Below are 12,500 nucleotides of genomic sequence, written 5' to 3' on the forward strand. Positions count from 1 at the left end.
CACATACACACACACACGCACACACACACATATAGACACACACACACACACACACACACGCTCTCACGCACACATACACACACACGCGCACACACACAGGCTCTCACGCACATACACACACACACACACACGCTCTCACACACACACACACACACATGCTCTCACGCACACACACACACACGCTCTCACACACGCACACACACACATGCTCTCACGCACACACACACACACGCTCTCACGCACACACACACACACACGCTCTCTCTCTCACACACACACAGACACTCTCACACACACACACACACACACTCATGATCCATGAAGCAAATAAACCCTTCATGCAGCTCATCAAAGCTGCATTTATTCGATCAGAAATACAGTTGATGAATGATGAATTTTCACATTGTCACATGATCTTCAGAAATCATTCTAAAATGATTAGCATTAGTTGTGATTTATAAGCTGTTGAGTGTTTGATCATGTTAGATCACACGTGCAGAAACAGCTGATCATAAACTAAGCTGATCTTTGAGTTGATGATCAAAATAACCTCAGATGACCCTTGTGTGACGGTGTACGGTCCTGAGGTGGAGGACTGATGCCTCGTCATGGAGGCGCTTGTATTCACCATTGCTCTTTTCTGAGGTCTGAACCTTGCAATAGTCTATATTTTTAGAATACAACAGGATCACAGATCATTATGATCCGTCCAGTGACAGACACATTCACTACCAGAGTATTCCTGGAGTGAGGTCCTGACCCATCTTACCCTCCGCAGACTCCATGATCCAGTTACCCAGCGCTCACTGAATCCTGTTAGAGTCTGTCTGACCCAGTACTGCAGTACACACACACTCATCTACTGCTCAGTTTAGCAGAAGCAGCGTCTCCATGTACTTACACTGACTGTTTAACAACTTAGAGCTGACATGAATGCATTTACACTGCATATATGAGTTTAGAAGTAACACATAAAAAAATGAAATGCTTTAAATATTAAACTAAAAGCACCAGTAGGTGGTCTTAATGAGTGAGTCATTCAACTGATTCAAATGATTCATTCCAAAGCATTGATTCACCCAGTAATGACCACCGTGTCACTGCTCACACAGTGGAAATGATTTTCTGAGCAAAAACAGAACATTGTGTTAAAAATGCAAGAGACCCAATATAACGTTCTTGTTTATTGAAGTTACTTTTGAATATTGTGCTGATAATCATAATCATATGATATAAACATACTCTGAAAGTCAAACTCACACAGAGGCATGTTTCTGGTCATTCTTACACGCTGATCAAAGTTAGTTTTTTTTTATTTTTGCAGCGTCCCCATCATTACAGTATAATCATAGACAGCTTTATCGTCTCTGGGTTTGGTGGATGTGTGATGTGTGTATGACAGATGTTTAGAGATCGTCGTAGCGGGTGTCTGTCCCAGAAGTCTGTGCTGTCACATGACCGCTGGTGTGTTGTGTTCCTGCAGCTCTGCGGTTCACACCGGTCAGTACAGCGCTCCTCTCCGGGCCGTGGACATCGACTGTGACGCTGATAAAGAGAACATCCCCAACGAGTCTGACTATCAGGACCTGCCCTGCGTGTATAAAGATGAAGAGCAGGAGGAGGACGAGGAGGATGAAGATGATTCGCTCTTTACAAGTCAGTCTCGATTGTGTTTGCTGGTTAATAACAGGTTACGGCAGATTCATTGAGTCGTCCTTTTGTAATGGGGCAGTCAGGGCTCATTGTGTGTGTGTGTGTGTGTGTGTGTTCAGACGCTCTGGTGCTGAAGATCTTGAGGAAGGACTCTCTGGCGGTGAAGCTGAGTAACCGGCCGTCTCCGAGAGAACTACAGGAGAAGAACATCTTACCTGTTCAGACGGACGAGGAGCGACTGCAGTCCAGACAGCTGATCGGCAAAAAACTCACAGGGTACACACACACACAAACAGAGACACACACACACCTGAGCGTGAGAGGAATCAAATGAATGCAGATTCTCAGATTTTGAGTTTTTGGTCTGTTTTTCTTTCCTATCATGTCTTCTTTCAGATTAGTGGAAAGAAAAAATCAAAAACACATTTAAGGGTTTATTGTACGGCGCTTTAACAATTATATAATTCATACTTTTTCTCTTATGCATGTCAAATTTTATGGTTTAACTTCTGTAGGTATTCTGAAGGTTTCTTCATGTTTCATTCACACCCATTTATACCACATTTTACTCCTAAAATCATGGTGAAAATGTGATTTAATTAGAATATCATCAAAAAGTTGATTTCACTACTTCCATTAAAAAAGTTAAACTTGTATATTATATCCATTCATTACACACAGACTGATATATTTCAAATGTTTATTTCTTTTAATTTTGATGATTATAACTGACAACTAAGGAACATCCCAAATTCAGTATCTCAGAAAATTAGAATATTGTGAAAAGGTTCAATATTGAAGACACCTGGTGCCACACTCTAATCAGATAATTAACTCAAAACACCTGCAAAGCCTTTAAATGTTCTCTCAGTCTAGTTCTGTAGGATACACAATCATGGGGAAGACTGCTGACCTGACAGTTGTCCAAAAGACGAACATTGACACCTTGCACAAGGAGGGCAAGACACACAAGGTGATTTCAAAAGAGGCTGGCTGTTCGCAGAGCTCTGTGTCCAAGCACATTAATAGAGAGGAGAAGGGAAGGAAAAGATGTGGTAGAAAAAAGTGTAAAAGTAATAGGGATAATCACACCCTGGAGAGGATTGTGAAACAAAACCCATTCAAAGATGTGGGGGAGATTCACAAAGAGTGGACTTCAGCTGGAGTCAGTGCTTCAAGAACCACTACACACAGACGTATGCAAGATATGGGTTTCAGCTGTCGCATTCCTTGTGTCAAGACACTCATGAACAACAGACAGCGTCAGAAACGTCTCGCTTCAGAAAGGACTGGACTGCTGCTGAGTGGTGCACAGCTATGTTCTCTGATGAAAGTAAATAAGCATTTCCTTTGGATATCAGGGTCCCAGAGTCTGGAGGAAGAGAGGAGAGGCACACAATCCACGTTGCTTGAGCTCCAGTGTAAAGTTTCCACAGTCAGTGATGGTTTGGGGTCAATGTCATCTGCTGGTGTTGGTCTACAGTATTTTATGAGGTCAAAGGTCAACACAGCCGTATACCAGGATGTTTTAGAGCACTTCTCGCTTCCTGCTGCTGACCAACTTTATGGAGATGCAGATTTCATTTCCCAACAGGACTCTGCACCTGCACAAAGTTCTAAAGTTACCAGTACCTGGTTTAAGGACCATGGTATCCCTGTTCTTAACTGACCAGCAAACTCACCTGACCTTAACCCCAGAGAGAATCTGTGTGGTATTGTGAAGAGGAAGATGTGATATGCCAGACGCAAGAATGCAGAAGAGCTGAAGGCCACTATCAGAGACACCTGGTCTCTCATAACACCTGAGCAGTGCCACAGACTGATCGACTCCATGCCACGCCGCATTGCTGCAGTCATTCAGACAAAAGAAGCCCAGACTCAGTATTGAGTGCTGAACATGCTCATACTTTTCATTTTCATACTTTTTAATTGGCCAAGATTTATTTTGTATTTGTATTGTATATACTGAATTTGGGATTTTCCTTAGTTGTCAGTTATAATCATCAAAATTTAAATAAATAAACATTTGAAATATATCAGTCTGTGTGTAATGAATGGATATAATATACAAGTTTCACTTTTTGAATGGAATTAGTGAAATAAACGTTATGATATTCTAATTATATGTTCAGCACCTGTAGGTGATGAAAGAACGGTTTGTAAATGTTGTGTGTGGAACAGGAGACTGAGTCAGAGACCCACGGCTGAAGAGCTGGAGCAGAGGAACATCCTCAAACGTGAGTCCACAACCCAGACACACACTTACACACCAGTGTTCACTTCCTCACGGAGGAAACTGACATGTCTGAAGTGACTCGATTCAGCCTTTAACACTGTATGTGTGTGACGTGAACACAGCACCTCTGACCTCTGACCTCTGACCTGCAGCTCATAATGAGGAGGAGCAGATGGAGGAGAAGAGAGAGATCAGACGCCGGCTCTCACACAAGGTGTGTGTGTGTGTGTGTGTGTGTGTGTGTGAGTGTGAGTGTTTGTTGATTCATGCTGAGTGTGTGTGTGTGTGTGTGTGTGAGAGAGAGAGAGAGTGTGTGTGTGTTTGTTGATTCATGCTGTGTGTGTGTGTGTGTTAGAGAGAGAGAGAGTGTGTGTGTGTGTGTGTGTGTGTGTTTGTTGATTCATGCAGTGTGTGTGTGTGTGTGAGAGAGAGAGAGAGAGTGTGTGTGTGTGAGAGAGAGAGAGAGAGTGTGTGTGTGTGTGTGTGAGAGAGAGAGAGAGAGAGTGTGTGTGTGTGTGTGTGTGTGTGTTTGTTGATTCGTGTGTGTGTGTGTGTGTATGTGTGTGTGTGTGTTTGTTGATTCATGCTGAGTGTGTGTGTGTGTGAGAGAGAGAGTGTGTGTGTGTGTGTGTGTGTTGATTCATGCTGAGTGTGTGTGTGTGTGTGTGAGAGAGAGAGTGTGTGTGTGTGTTTGTTGATTCATGCTGAGTGTGTGTGTGTGTGTGTGAGAGAGAGAGAGAGTGTGTGTGTGTGTGTTTGTTGATTCATGCTGAGTGTGTGTGTGTGTGTGTGAGAGAGAGAGAGTGTGTGTGTGTGTGTGTTTGTTGATTCATGCTGAGTGTGTGTGTGTGTGTGTGTGTGAGAGAGAGAGAGAGAGTGTGTGTGTGTGTGTTTGTTGATTCATGCTGAGTGTGTGTGTGTGTGTGTGAGAGAGAGAGAGAGAGAGAGAGAGAGAGTGTGTGTGTGTGTGTTTGTTGATTCATGCTGTGTGTGTGTGTGTGTGTTCAGCTCAGTCAGAGGCCCACGGTGGAGGATCTGCGTCGAGCTCGGATCCTGACCCGCTTCTGTGATTACGTGGAGGTGTCGGACGCTCAGGACTACGACAGACGCGCAGACAAACCCTGGACGAGACTCACTGCGGCGGATAAGGTGAGTGAGGAGATGTGATCGGGACACTGCTCCAGAGCTTCAGAGCAACGACATCTCAACCACTGAATAATGATGAACAGAGCGTTCGGTTCGTGCTGTTATCAGTCGATTTGTGAACAGCGTTTGAGACTTCACTAAGCAGTATTTGTAGCTAACAATAATCAATAACAATAATCACAGTAGACTTTCGTCACTTTTGATAAGAAACTCAACTCACAGTCTTTCTGATCGATGGGAGGCTTGTGACTGTCCCGTAGACTGCCAAGTTTATAACTGTGTCAATGTCCAGAAAAGGTATGAAAGTCATCATCGGAATACTTCATCTGCCATCAGACAAGCAATCTGGCTTATATGAAGCGAGTGTAACATAACAAATAACATCTGCCATCAGTGATTCCACTGGAACGTTATGAAGCGACAGGAAAACTTTTGCACACAAAGAAAACAAAAACAACAACTTTATTCATCAGTTCCTTTGTCAGCTGTCTCCTCTGTGTCTCTCCACATCACAGTATGCTCTTCTGTGTCAGCCGTGCCACAAGGATGATTCTTTAGAAACATGTAGAAATGCAAGCCGTGTTTCCACCGCAGGAACTTTACCCAGGAACTAGGGACTTTGGCCTGGTACTTGGTGTGTTTCCACCGCAGGAACCAGGAACTAAATAAAGTTCCGGGTAAATAAATGCCCCTCAGAAAGTCCCTGCTGGTGAGGGGGTGCTGTTTCAATGTTCCGGAACTTTCGGGGGAACAATCAGCAGGAGCTCAGTCCTCATGTATCCGCAGAGAGCAGCCTCTCCTGGGATAGACCTTCTGATATGCGCCGCTGGCTCTGATGTGTCTTTAGTGGTTAAACATAACATATAATTCAGCTGCGGGGTAAATCTAACAGGTTTTCTTTGGTCTGTATTAAATTTATCTATATGTTAAAATGAAAATAAAAAAGGCAAATATTTTATTTCATTGTAATGGCTGTATATACACATTTCCCTGAACTAAGTATATTTCTGCAGCTGTTATTATGTTTAAATGAAAACGAAAGGAGGCAGTGGTATTTGATATCAAATTTAGTTTTATTGTAAATATACAGAGAGGATAATTACAGTAGTCGAGGTGAGCTGACTGAAGTTATCAAGTACGCTGCTGTTTGCAGATTTACCGGATTCACGTCGTCGCAGACATCACACTCCTGAGACGAATGCACAAGTCTGAACTAACTACCGAGGATGCATGTCCAAAATCAGCGTACACTTTTTTTTTTTTTTTTTTTTTTTAAATCAGCGGTACTTTGTATAGGGCTTGGGCGCCGCGTTGCATTCTGGGACGTGGCGGTCCTGCTGGCAGCCTCTCGAATGTAAACATACAGCAATTGGAACGAGAAGAAGCCGAGTTGGGAGAAAGAGAAAAGATGGTAACATCGCAAAAAGGTTGTGGGATTTAAAGGGATACACAAAATAGGGATGTCAGGGACCGGTATGTGCACAAAATTGGCAACATTAACGGTTTGGATCCATATGAAATTCCCAACAAAGAGTGGAGTACCGACGGAGACTTGTTTCCGCTCCAGGTTCCTGGTACAAATGTTCTGGGTAATTTCATCAGTTTCGGAAATGCAGCAGTAGAAACAGCGCATCCTTGTGGCACGGCTGACACAGAAGAGCATACTGTGATGTGGAGAGACACAGAAGCGACAGCTGACAAAGGAACTGATGAATAAAGATGTTTTTGTTTTCTTTGCGTGCAAAAGTCTTCCTGTCGCTTCATAATGTTCCAGTGGAATCACTGATGGCAGATGTTATTTGTTATGTTACACTGTTTTTTACTTGGCAAGGTCCAGGAAAATATGAAAGACGACATCAGTGTGTGTGTGTGTGTGTGTGTGTGTGTCGCTGCAGGCTGCCATCAGGAAAGAGCTGAATGATTTCAAGAGTCATGAGATGGAGGTGCACGAGTCCAGCCGTCATCTGACCAGGTGAAGCAGCTTTCAGCCAGAAAGTGATGTTCTTGCAGCTGGGTTACATGATCAGATAATACAAAAATTCTGTATTTGTAGATAATTCATTTTAAAATGCTTATAACAAGTTATTTTTTATTGATTTCGTGATTAAATAACACTTAATTTTTTTTCTTGAAAAATGAAATTCTTCTGCCTATATACATTTGTAATTTATAAGTAATGTGAATAATTTAGATTACATCTTTACAGTTCTCTGATGTCTGGTAAATGTCACAATCGCTGCTTTGGGAAACTCTGCTGTAGTTTAATGTTTAATACGCTTTGTGATGTTTAAACTCTAAAGCAGTCTGAACACATGAACTAATATCTGACCCTGGAGCACAAAACCAGTCTTTGAGGATCACACATCTTCTGAAAGCTGAATAAATGTGTGGTTTGTTTAAATTTTGAGAAAATCATCTTTAAAGTTGTTCAAATGAAGTTCTTAGCGATGCGTATCACTGATCAGAAATGAAGTTTGATCTATTTACAGTAGTTTTACTAAACGTGTTCATGAACATGATGTTAATATGAGAGTGATGTGTGTGTGGCAGGTTCCACCGGCCCTAGAGAACAATCCTCAGATCAGCGGGTTCTCCAGCACCAGCGCGTCCCACAATCCCTCGGGTTCTCCTTCAGCAGACTGGATCCTTCACTCCTTCACTCCTGGATCAAGTCTTTTATTCTTCAGGGACTGTGTTATTCTCATCCAAGGCTCTGTGTTGGGGTGAATTATGATGGTTTTACGTTCTTGTTTTGGATTCTTCTGATGTCTGTCAGCAAATTTCCTGAAAATCTTTGTTTTTTATTCATGTTTTTCCTTTTCTTTTATGTTATTTTTGTTTTATACGATTTATTTTAAAGTTAAATAGATTTTTACCATCCTCTGGCAGTGTTTATTGGAATCACAGATGTCTTTTCCCGAGCACCCTTCATCATGAGTTCGTCTTTAATAAAGGAGACGAGTGGTTGATTATAGCGGACCGGTTGAGACAGATGTGTGATCATCTGTGTTCTTCAGGAGGTTTAGCTCCTGCAGCTCAGTGTGGCACAAGCTTTTGTTTTACTCATCCTTTGAGTTTCAGATGTATTGATCTCTCCTGTGAGAGACTTTCTGTGGGAATTAGGATCAACTGAAACAGTCCTGAAGGATGTGAAACCCATCAGAATGAGTTTAAAGAGTCACTCACAGCTCAGGTAGTTCCTCCAGGACAAGGTTAGGATCGAACGACATCAGCGGAGGGAAGAATCCAGAACATCTCGCTTCATCTTGAGCAGGACTGCTTCTCGACTGAGACGTGGATTCAGGAAGTCGTTTGACACAAGAAGAATCCAGCATCAGCGCCACTGAACTCCACTCGTGTGGAAAACTCAACCTTTCAACAAACTAAACCATCTTTTTAACAATAGTGTGATTTGGAGAACTTTTACACACTGCATGAGTTATGAGTGTGTGACGAACCGTCCTGAAGCATCGAGTGTGTACGAGGAACGCTGTGATTCAGCAATAAAACACACCTGATCTCTGTGTGTGTGTGTGTGTGTGTGAGAGAGAGAGATGTGAAACTCCATCAAGAATATTAAAGCTCTGAATGCAAGCTTGCAGTGTCTAGGTGTTTGTCATTCAGAGACGCATGAACATGAAACTGTCACACCGTTGGAAAAGTAAGGGTTTTAATTTGATGTTTTTATTTTTAAATGTATATTTATAGTACATTAACACACAATATTTTTTTGGTTGTTAAATGCTCACATTTCTAGTGTTTATATATATTCATAATATAGTCAAATAGATTTATATTTATTATATATAGTGTAAATATAGATTTACACATTTATCCCTTTTATAACATATGCATTAATAGTCCACATCTACACCTCTCAAAAAGATACTGCATGATAGATAGAGAGATAGATAGATAGATGGATAGAGAGATATAAATGTGTATTTTTAAATATTTTATTAATATTTATTGGTGTATTTTGTTAAATGCCTTGATTTGTGTTTGTTCTGCTTGTTTGGGTGAAGAGCTCGCTCTGTTTAACTCAGAGCTGTGAGGAATCAGATCAGGTCGATCTCACACTCGGAGATGAAGGTGACGGTTCTGAGCTCGGTGACCAGCTCTGCTTGCACAGGGGTCTGGATCTGACGAGAGGTGAGGTATCTGACCTCCTCGGCCTGGTCTTCAGGGACGCGCCGGGCCTGGGCTGGTTTTAGGCAGCTCTTCTTGGGTGTGGGACGCCCCAGGACTCTCTCCTTCAGCCAGATCCCACAGCTCGTGATGGGAGAGTTCCCAGGCTTGATCAGAGCCGTTTCCCTCAGCAGATCTGCTTCTCTTAAGGTCTGCTGGAGGATCTCCTGGAGGTTTCTCTCCACTGTAGGGGTGTAATGTCTCTGGATCATGGGTGTGTCGGGCCACGCCACCCTCCCGGGCTCCGGACCCCTGACGGGATCCACCAGGAACGTCCCCGTCTCAGCCAGATGCTCCCACTTGGTCTGGGTGAGCTTCAGGAGGGTCTTCAGGATGCCGCTGGAGGCGGTGGTGGGCATGTGTCTCAGACGGGACAGCATCCCTGTGTCAGGAGCTCCAGGTGTGCTCCACCTGCTCCTCACCTCATCTCTCCAGGGCGAGGGGAGCGGCCTCGACTGGCTCCGGAGGCTGCAGTAAGGCTCTTCTTTATAGTCAAAGTTAGTTTTGGTGAGCTTCATGCAGCTCTTGGGCCGTCCAGGGGGTGGTTTGGCTTCTGTGGGTAATCTGTGGCACAGGTCTGCCCACTTCACCTGCTTAGGTCCCGGCTTCTCTCTCGGAGGATTTCGTACCAGGTGAACAAGCTCCTGTCTCCAGGACAGAATGGACTCAGAGGTGCTCTGAGTGCTGCGCTCCTCCATCACTGTCTCTGAATGGCTGTTTATGGGGATATCAGAATCAGAATGATTAAAGACTCGCCGCGACGGCCTTTTATAGGCTGCGCTAGTGACGTCATCGGGCTTGCGGGGGTGGCCCTGTGACGTCACAACGACCGCGTTCTAAATCAGAATGCAAGTGCACTGAAGTGAACACACCAGCAGCAGAAGCTCTGCTTCACATCGAGGGGTAGACATGAAGTACATTTTCCACATAATATTTCAGTTCTACAACATAAAAATTCAATTTTTCCCATTAATTTTTCGTCTTCGTAAAATCGCACTTATTTTGCACACAGTAGGCTATAGAGTTTTATAAGCAGTGGATCATCATGCATAGGCTACATCTATCTGGCACCAAATAGTTTGAAACCTTGTTTTAACTATGATATGCTTTCTTGAAACAGAGGAGGAAGACTAATCGAGCGCACTCAGTTCAGTCAGGCCACGGAGGCAAGGCTGTGAACAGCTGATGCGGTCATCTGTCAAATCGCTCCAATCACCACCTCTCTCCTATTAGACACGGGACATATATATACGTGGCACTACTGCTCGGTAAGTATGCTCAACAACTCGCAACCCTCCCTCCCTCCCCGTTATATGCATGAGCACATTACTGCGCACCTTCTGGCTGTTGTCTTGTTTGTTTCAGATCACTAAGACTTCCAAAAATCTTAGCTGGCATGGACCTCTTTGCGGAGAGACACCCATCTTTATAATCAGGCTCCAGGATAGACGTACCACTGCCACATCTACATGATTATCACCGTTTGCTTTAAAGACTTTATTAAAAGTCTTAATTATTATGTATTTCTAAATTCATGGTTCCGGGGGGTTAATGTTAAAGCTCTTGTATGTTCAATTATTCTGGGAGCAAGAACCCCCATAAGGAACCATACCGCCAAAGATAAACTGTGTTCAATAAACTCAAGTAAACTTGCCAAAGTGGTTCCTGTCTGAAAAGTGTTTATTTGTGCTGTGTTCCTCCTGTGCGTGGATTGTGTGTGTGTTTAGAAGTCTAGACTTTACATGAACACCGCATCATTTTACATACGGATCTGTCACGGATTTTATTCACTTCCGTGCACGCGAACTAATAGACTGATGAATAATGTTAACAGTTTTATCTTTCTTTCTTTCTTTAACAGTACTGCATTGCAATATCGCCTTTCTTCAGGACAAAAGTAATTAACTACATTAGCTAGTTATGTTGCATCACCTTTTGTTTTGGGCTGGGCTAGCATGTTGCTTTTTTAACAACAAAAATAAAAAACTAAACAAAATCAGAAGTGACATTTTTGGGAACAGTAAAGGTAGTGTCTCTGTTTCTGCTCTTCCTGGTTTCTCTCAGCATGGGCACAGGAGAGAGTCCGTCAACACTGAGAAACTGAGAAATAACTCGGTTTACTGTAACTCTGGTTAAAAAGTGAATGTGTCAACACTATCTTTAGTCTTACAGACACAGTGTGAGAGTGGAAAAACCTCTTTTCACCTGTTAGTTACCTTCCCGACACATATCTAACAGATTTCGTTCAATTCAGAAAACTATTTTTGCAAAGTTAAATAAATGCGCAAAAAATCTCACAGTCTGAAGTAAATAATAACGACGTTAACTGTAACTTTCCCCAACCCTGTCTAGAAGTACAGGACTGAGTCACGAATCTGTTTATGACTTCGGGTCATTTGTATTTCACTGTATTTGCCGTGTTGCCTGTCGCGCTGTTTTCCTGTCTGGGGAACTGATTGATTTATCATTTTTACCTCGTTTTTAAGAAGGTAAAAACAGGTCTTGGCACGCACTGGAGTTCTGCCAGAGCAAAACTTTTTCGGCAGGTGTTTCGGGAAGTGGGCGTGTTTTGGGGCGTTTTGGGGCTTTCCTGTTTTGTGAAGGTTTATGAAAGACAGGAACACTCAAACTTCCCAGATTCAGCTGCCACGATGACAGACGAGTCGAGGACTGATGGTAGGTGACTCTGTTCAATGATGCAGCTTTTCTTAAGTCAAGTGATTTTACTATCATTACACACTTCAGCAGCCAGAGGTTGTCATGGCGCCTGGTGTAGCCTATTTTTACCGCGCTAAACCAACACTCATTTTATCTCAAAGTAGCTCAAATGAATGAAGGCGTGAAAAGCGCTCGTGAAGCACAACAGGCAAACAGTATATCATTATCACAAAAGGTCTACTGTCCATGTCCAGAAAGGTAAGAAAAACATCATCAAAGTAGTCCATGTGACATCAGAGGGTCCGTTAGAATATTTTGAAGCATCGAAAATACATTTCGGTCCAAAAAATAGCAAAACTATGACTTTATTCAGCATTGTCTTCTCTTCCGTGTCTGTTGTGAGAGAGTTCATTGCAGTGTAGTGATATCAGGTTCGTGAACGAATCACTCGATGTAACCGGATCTTCTTGAACCAGTTCACCGAATTGAACTGAATAGATTGAAATGGTTCGTGTCTCCAATAAGCAATAATCCAAAAATGACTAAAGCTCTGTTCACACCAAGAATGATAACTATAAAGATAACGATATTAGCATCCACACCAGCGAATGATATCATC

General features: G+C 42.8%; 2 protein-coding genes across 6 annotated transcripts in view; both read left to right on the forward strand.

Annotated features, from left to right (window-relative positions):
• Positions 1-10,881, forward strand: part of LOC127950441 (phosphatase and actin regulator 1) — a 22,067-nt gene extending 11,186 nt beyond the window's left edge. For 4 of the 5 annotated variants that reach the window (XM_052547495.1, XM_052547498.1, XM_052547497.1 and 1 more), the window contains 7 exons: positions 1,484-1,656; positions 1,773-1,929; positions 3,835-3,890; positions 4,042-4,103; positions 4,898-5,038; positions 6,931-7,007; positions 7,586-8,629. In XM_052547495.1, the coding sequence (XP_052403455.1) occupies positions 1,484-1,656; positions 1,773-1,929; positions 3,835-3,890; positions 4,042-4,103; positions 4,898-5,038; positions 6,931-7,007; positions 7,586-7,601 (682 nt within the window). In that variant the 3' untranslated portion in view covers positions 7,602-8,629. Of the gene's footprint in view, positions 1-1,483; positions 1,657-1,772; positions 1,930-3,834; positions 3,891-4,041; positions 4,104-4,897; positions 5,039-6,930; positions 7,008-7,585; positions 10,492-10,588 lie in introns of those variants that run through there. The other variant, XR_008152467.1, reaches the window with a different exon arrangement.
• Positions 10,882-11,782: 901 nt separating this feature from the next.
• Positions 11,783-12,500, forward strand: part of LOC127950459 (C-C chemokine receptor type 2-like) — a 5,914-nt gene continuing 5,196 nt past the window's right edge. Inside the window, exon 1 of the mRNA XM_052547538.1 lies at positions 11,783-11,899. Coding sequence (XP_052403498.1) covers positions 11,875-11,899 — 25 coding nt within the window. The 5' untranslated portion in view covers positions 11,783-11,874. The remainder of the gene's footprint in view (positions 11,900-12,500) is intronic.

Source organism: Carassius gibelio, chromosome B2, assembly GCF_023724105.1.
Source record: "Carassius gibelio isolate Cgi1373 ecotype wild population from Czech Republic chromosome B2, carGib1.2-hapl.c, whole genome shotgun sequence".
NCBI lineage: Eukaryota > Metazoa > Chordata > Actinopteri > Cypriniformes > Cyprinidae > Carassius > Carassius gibelio.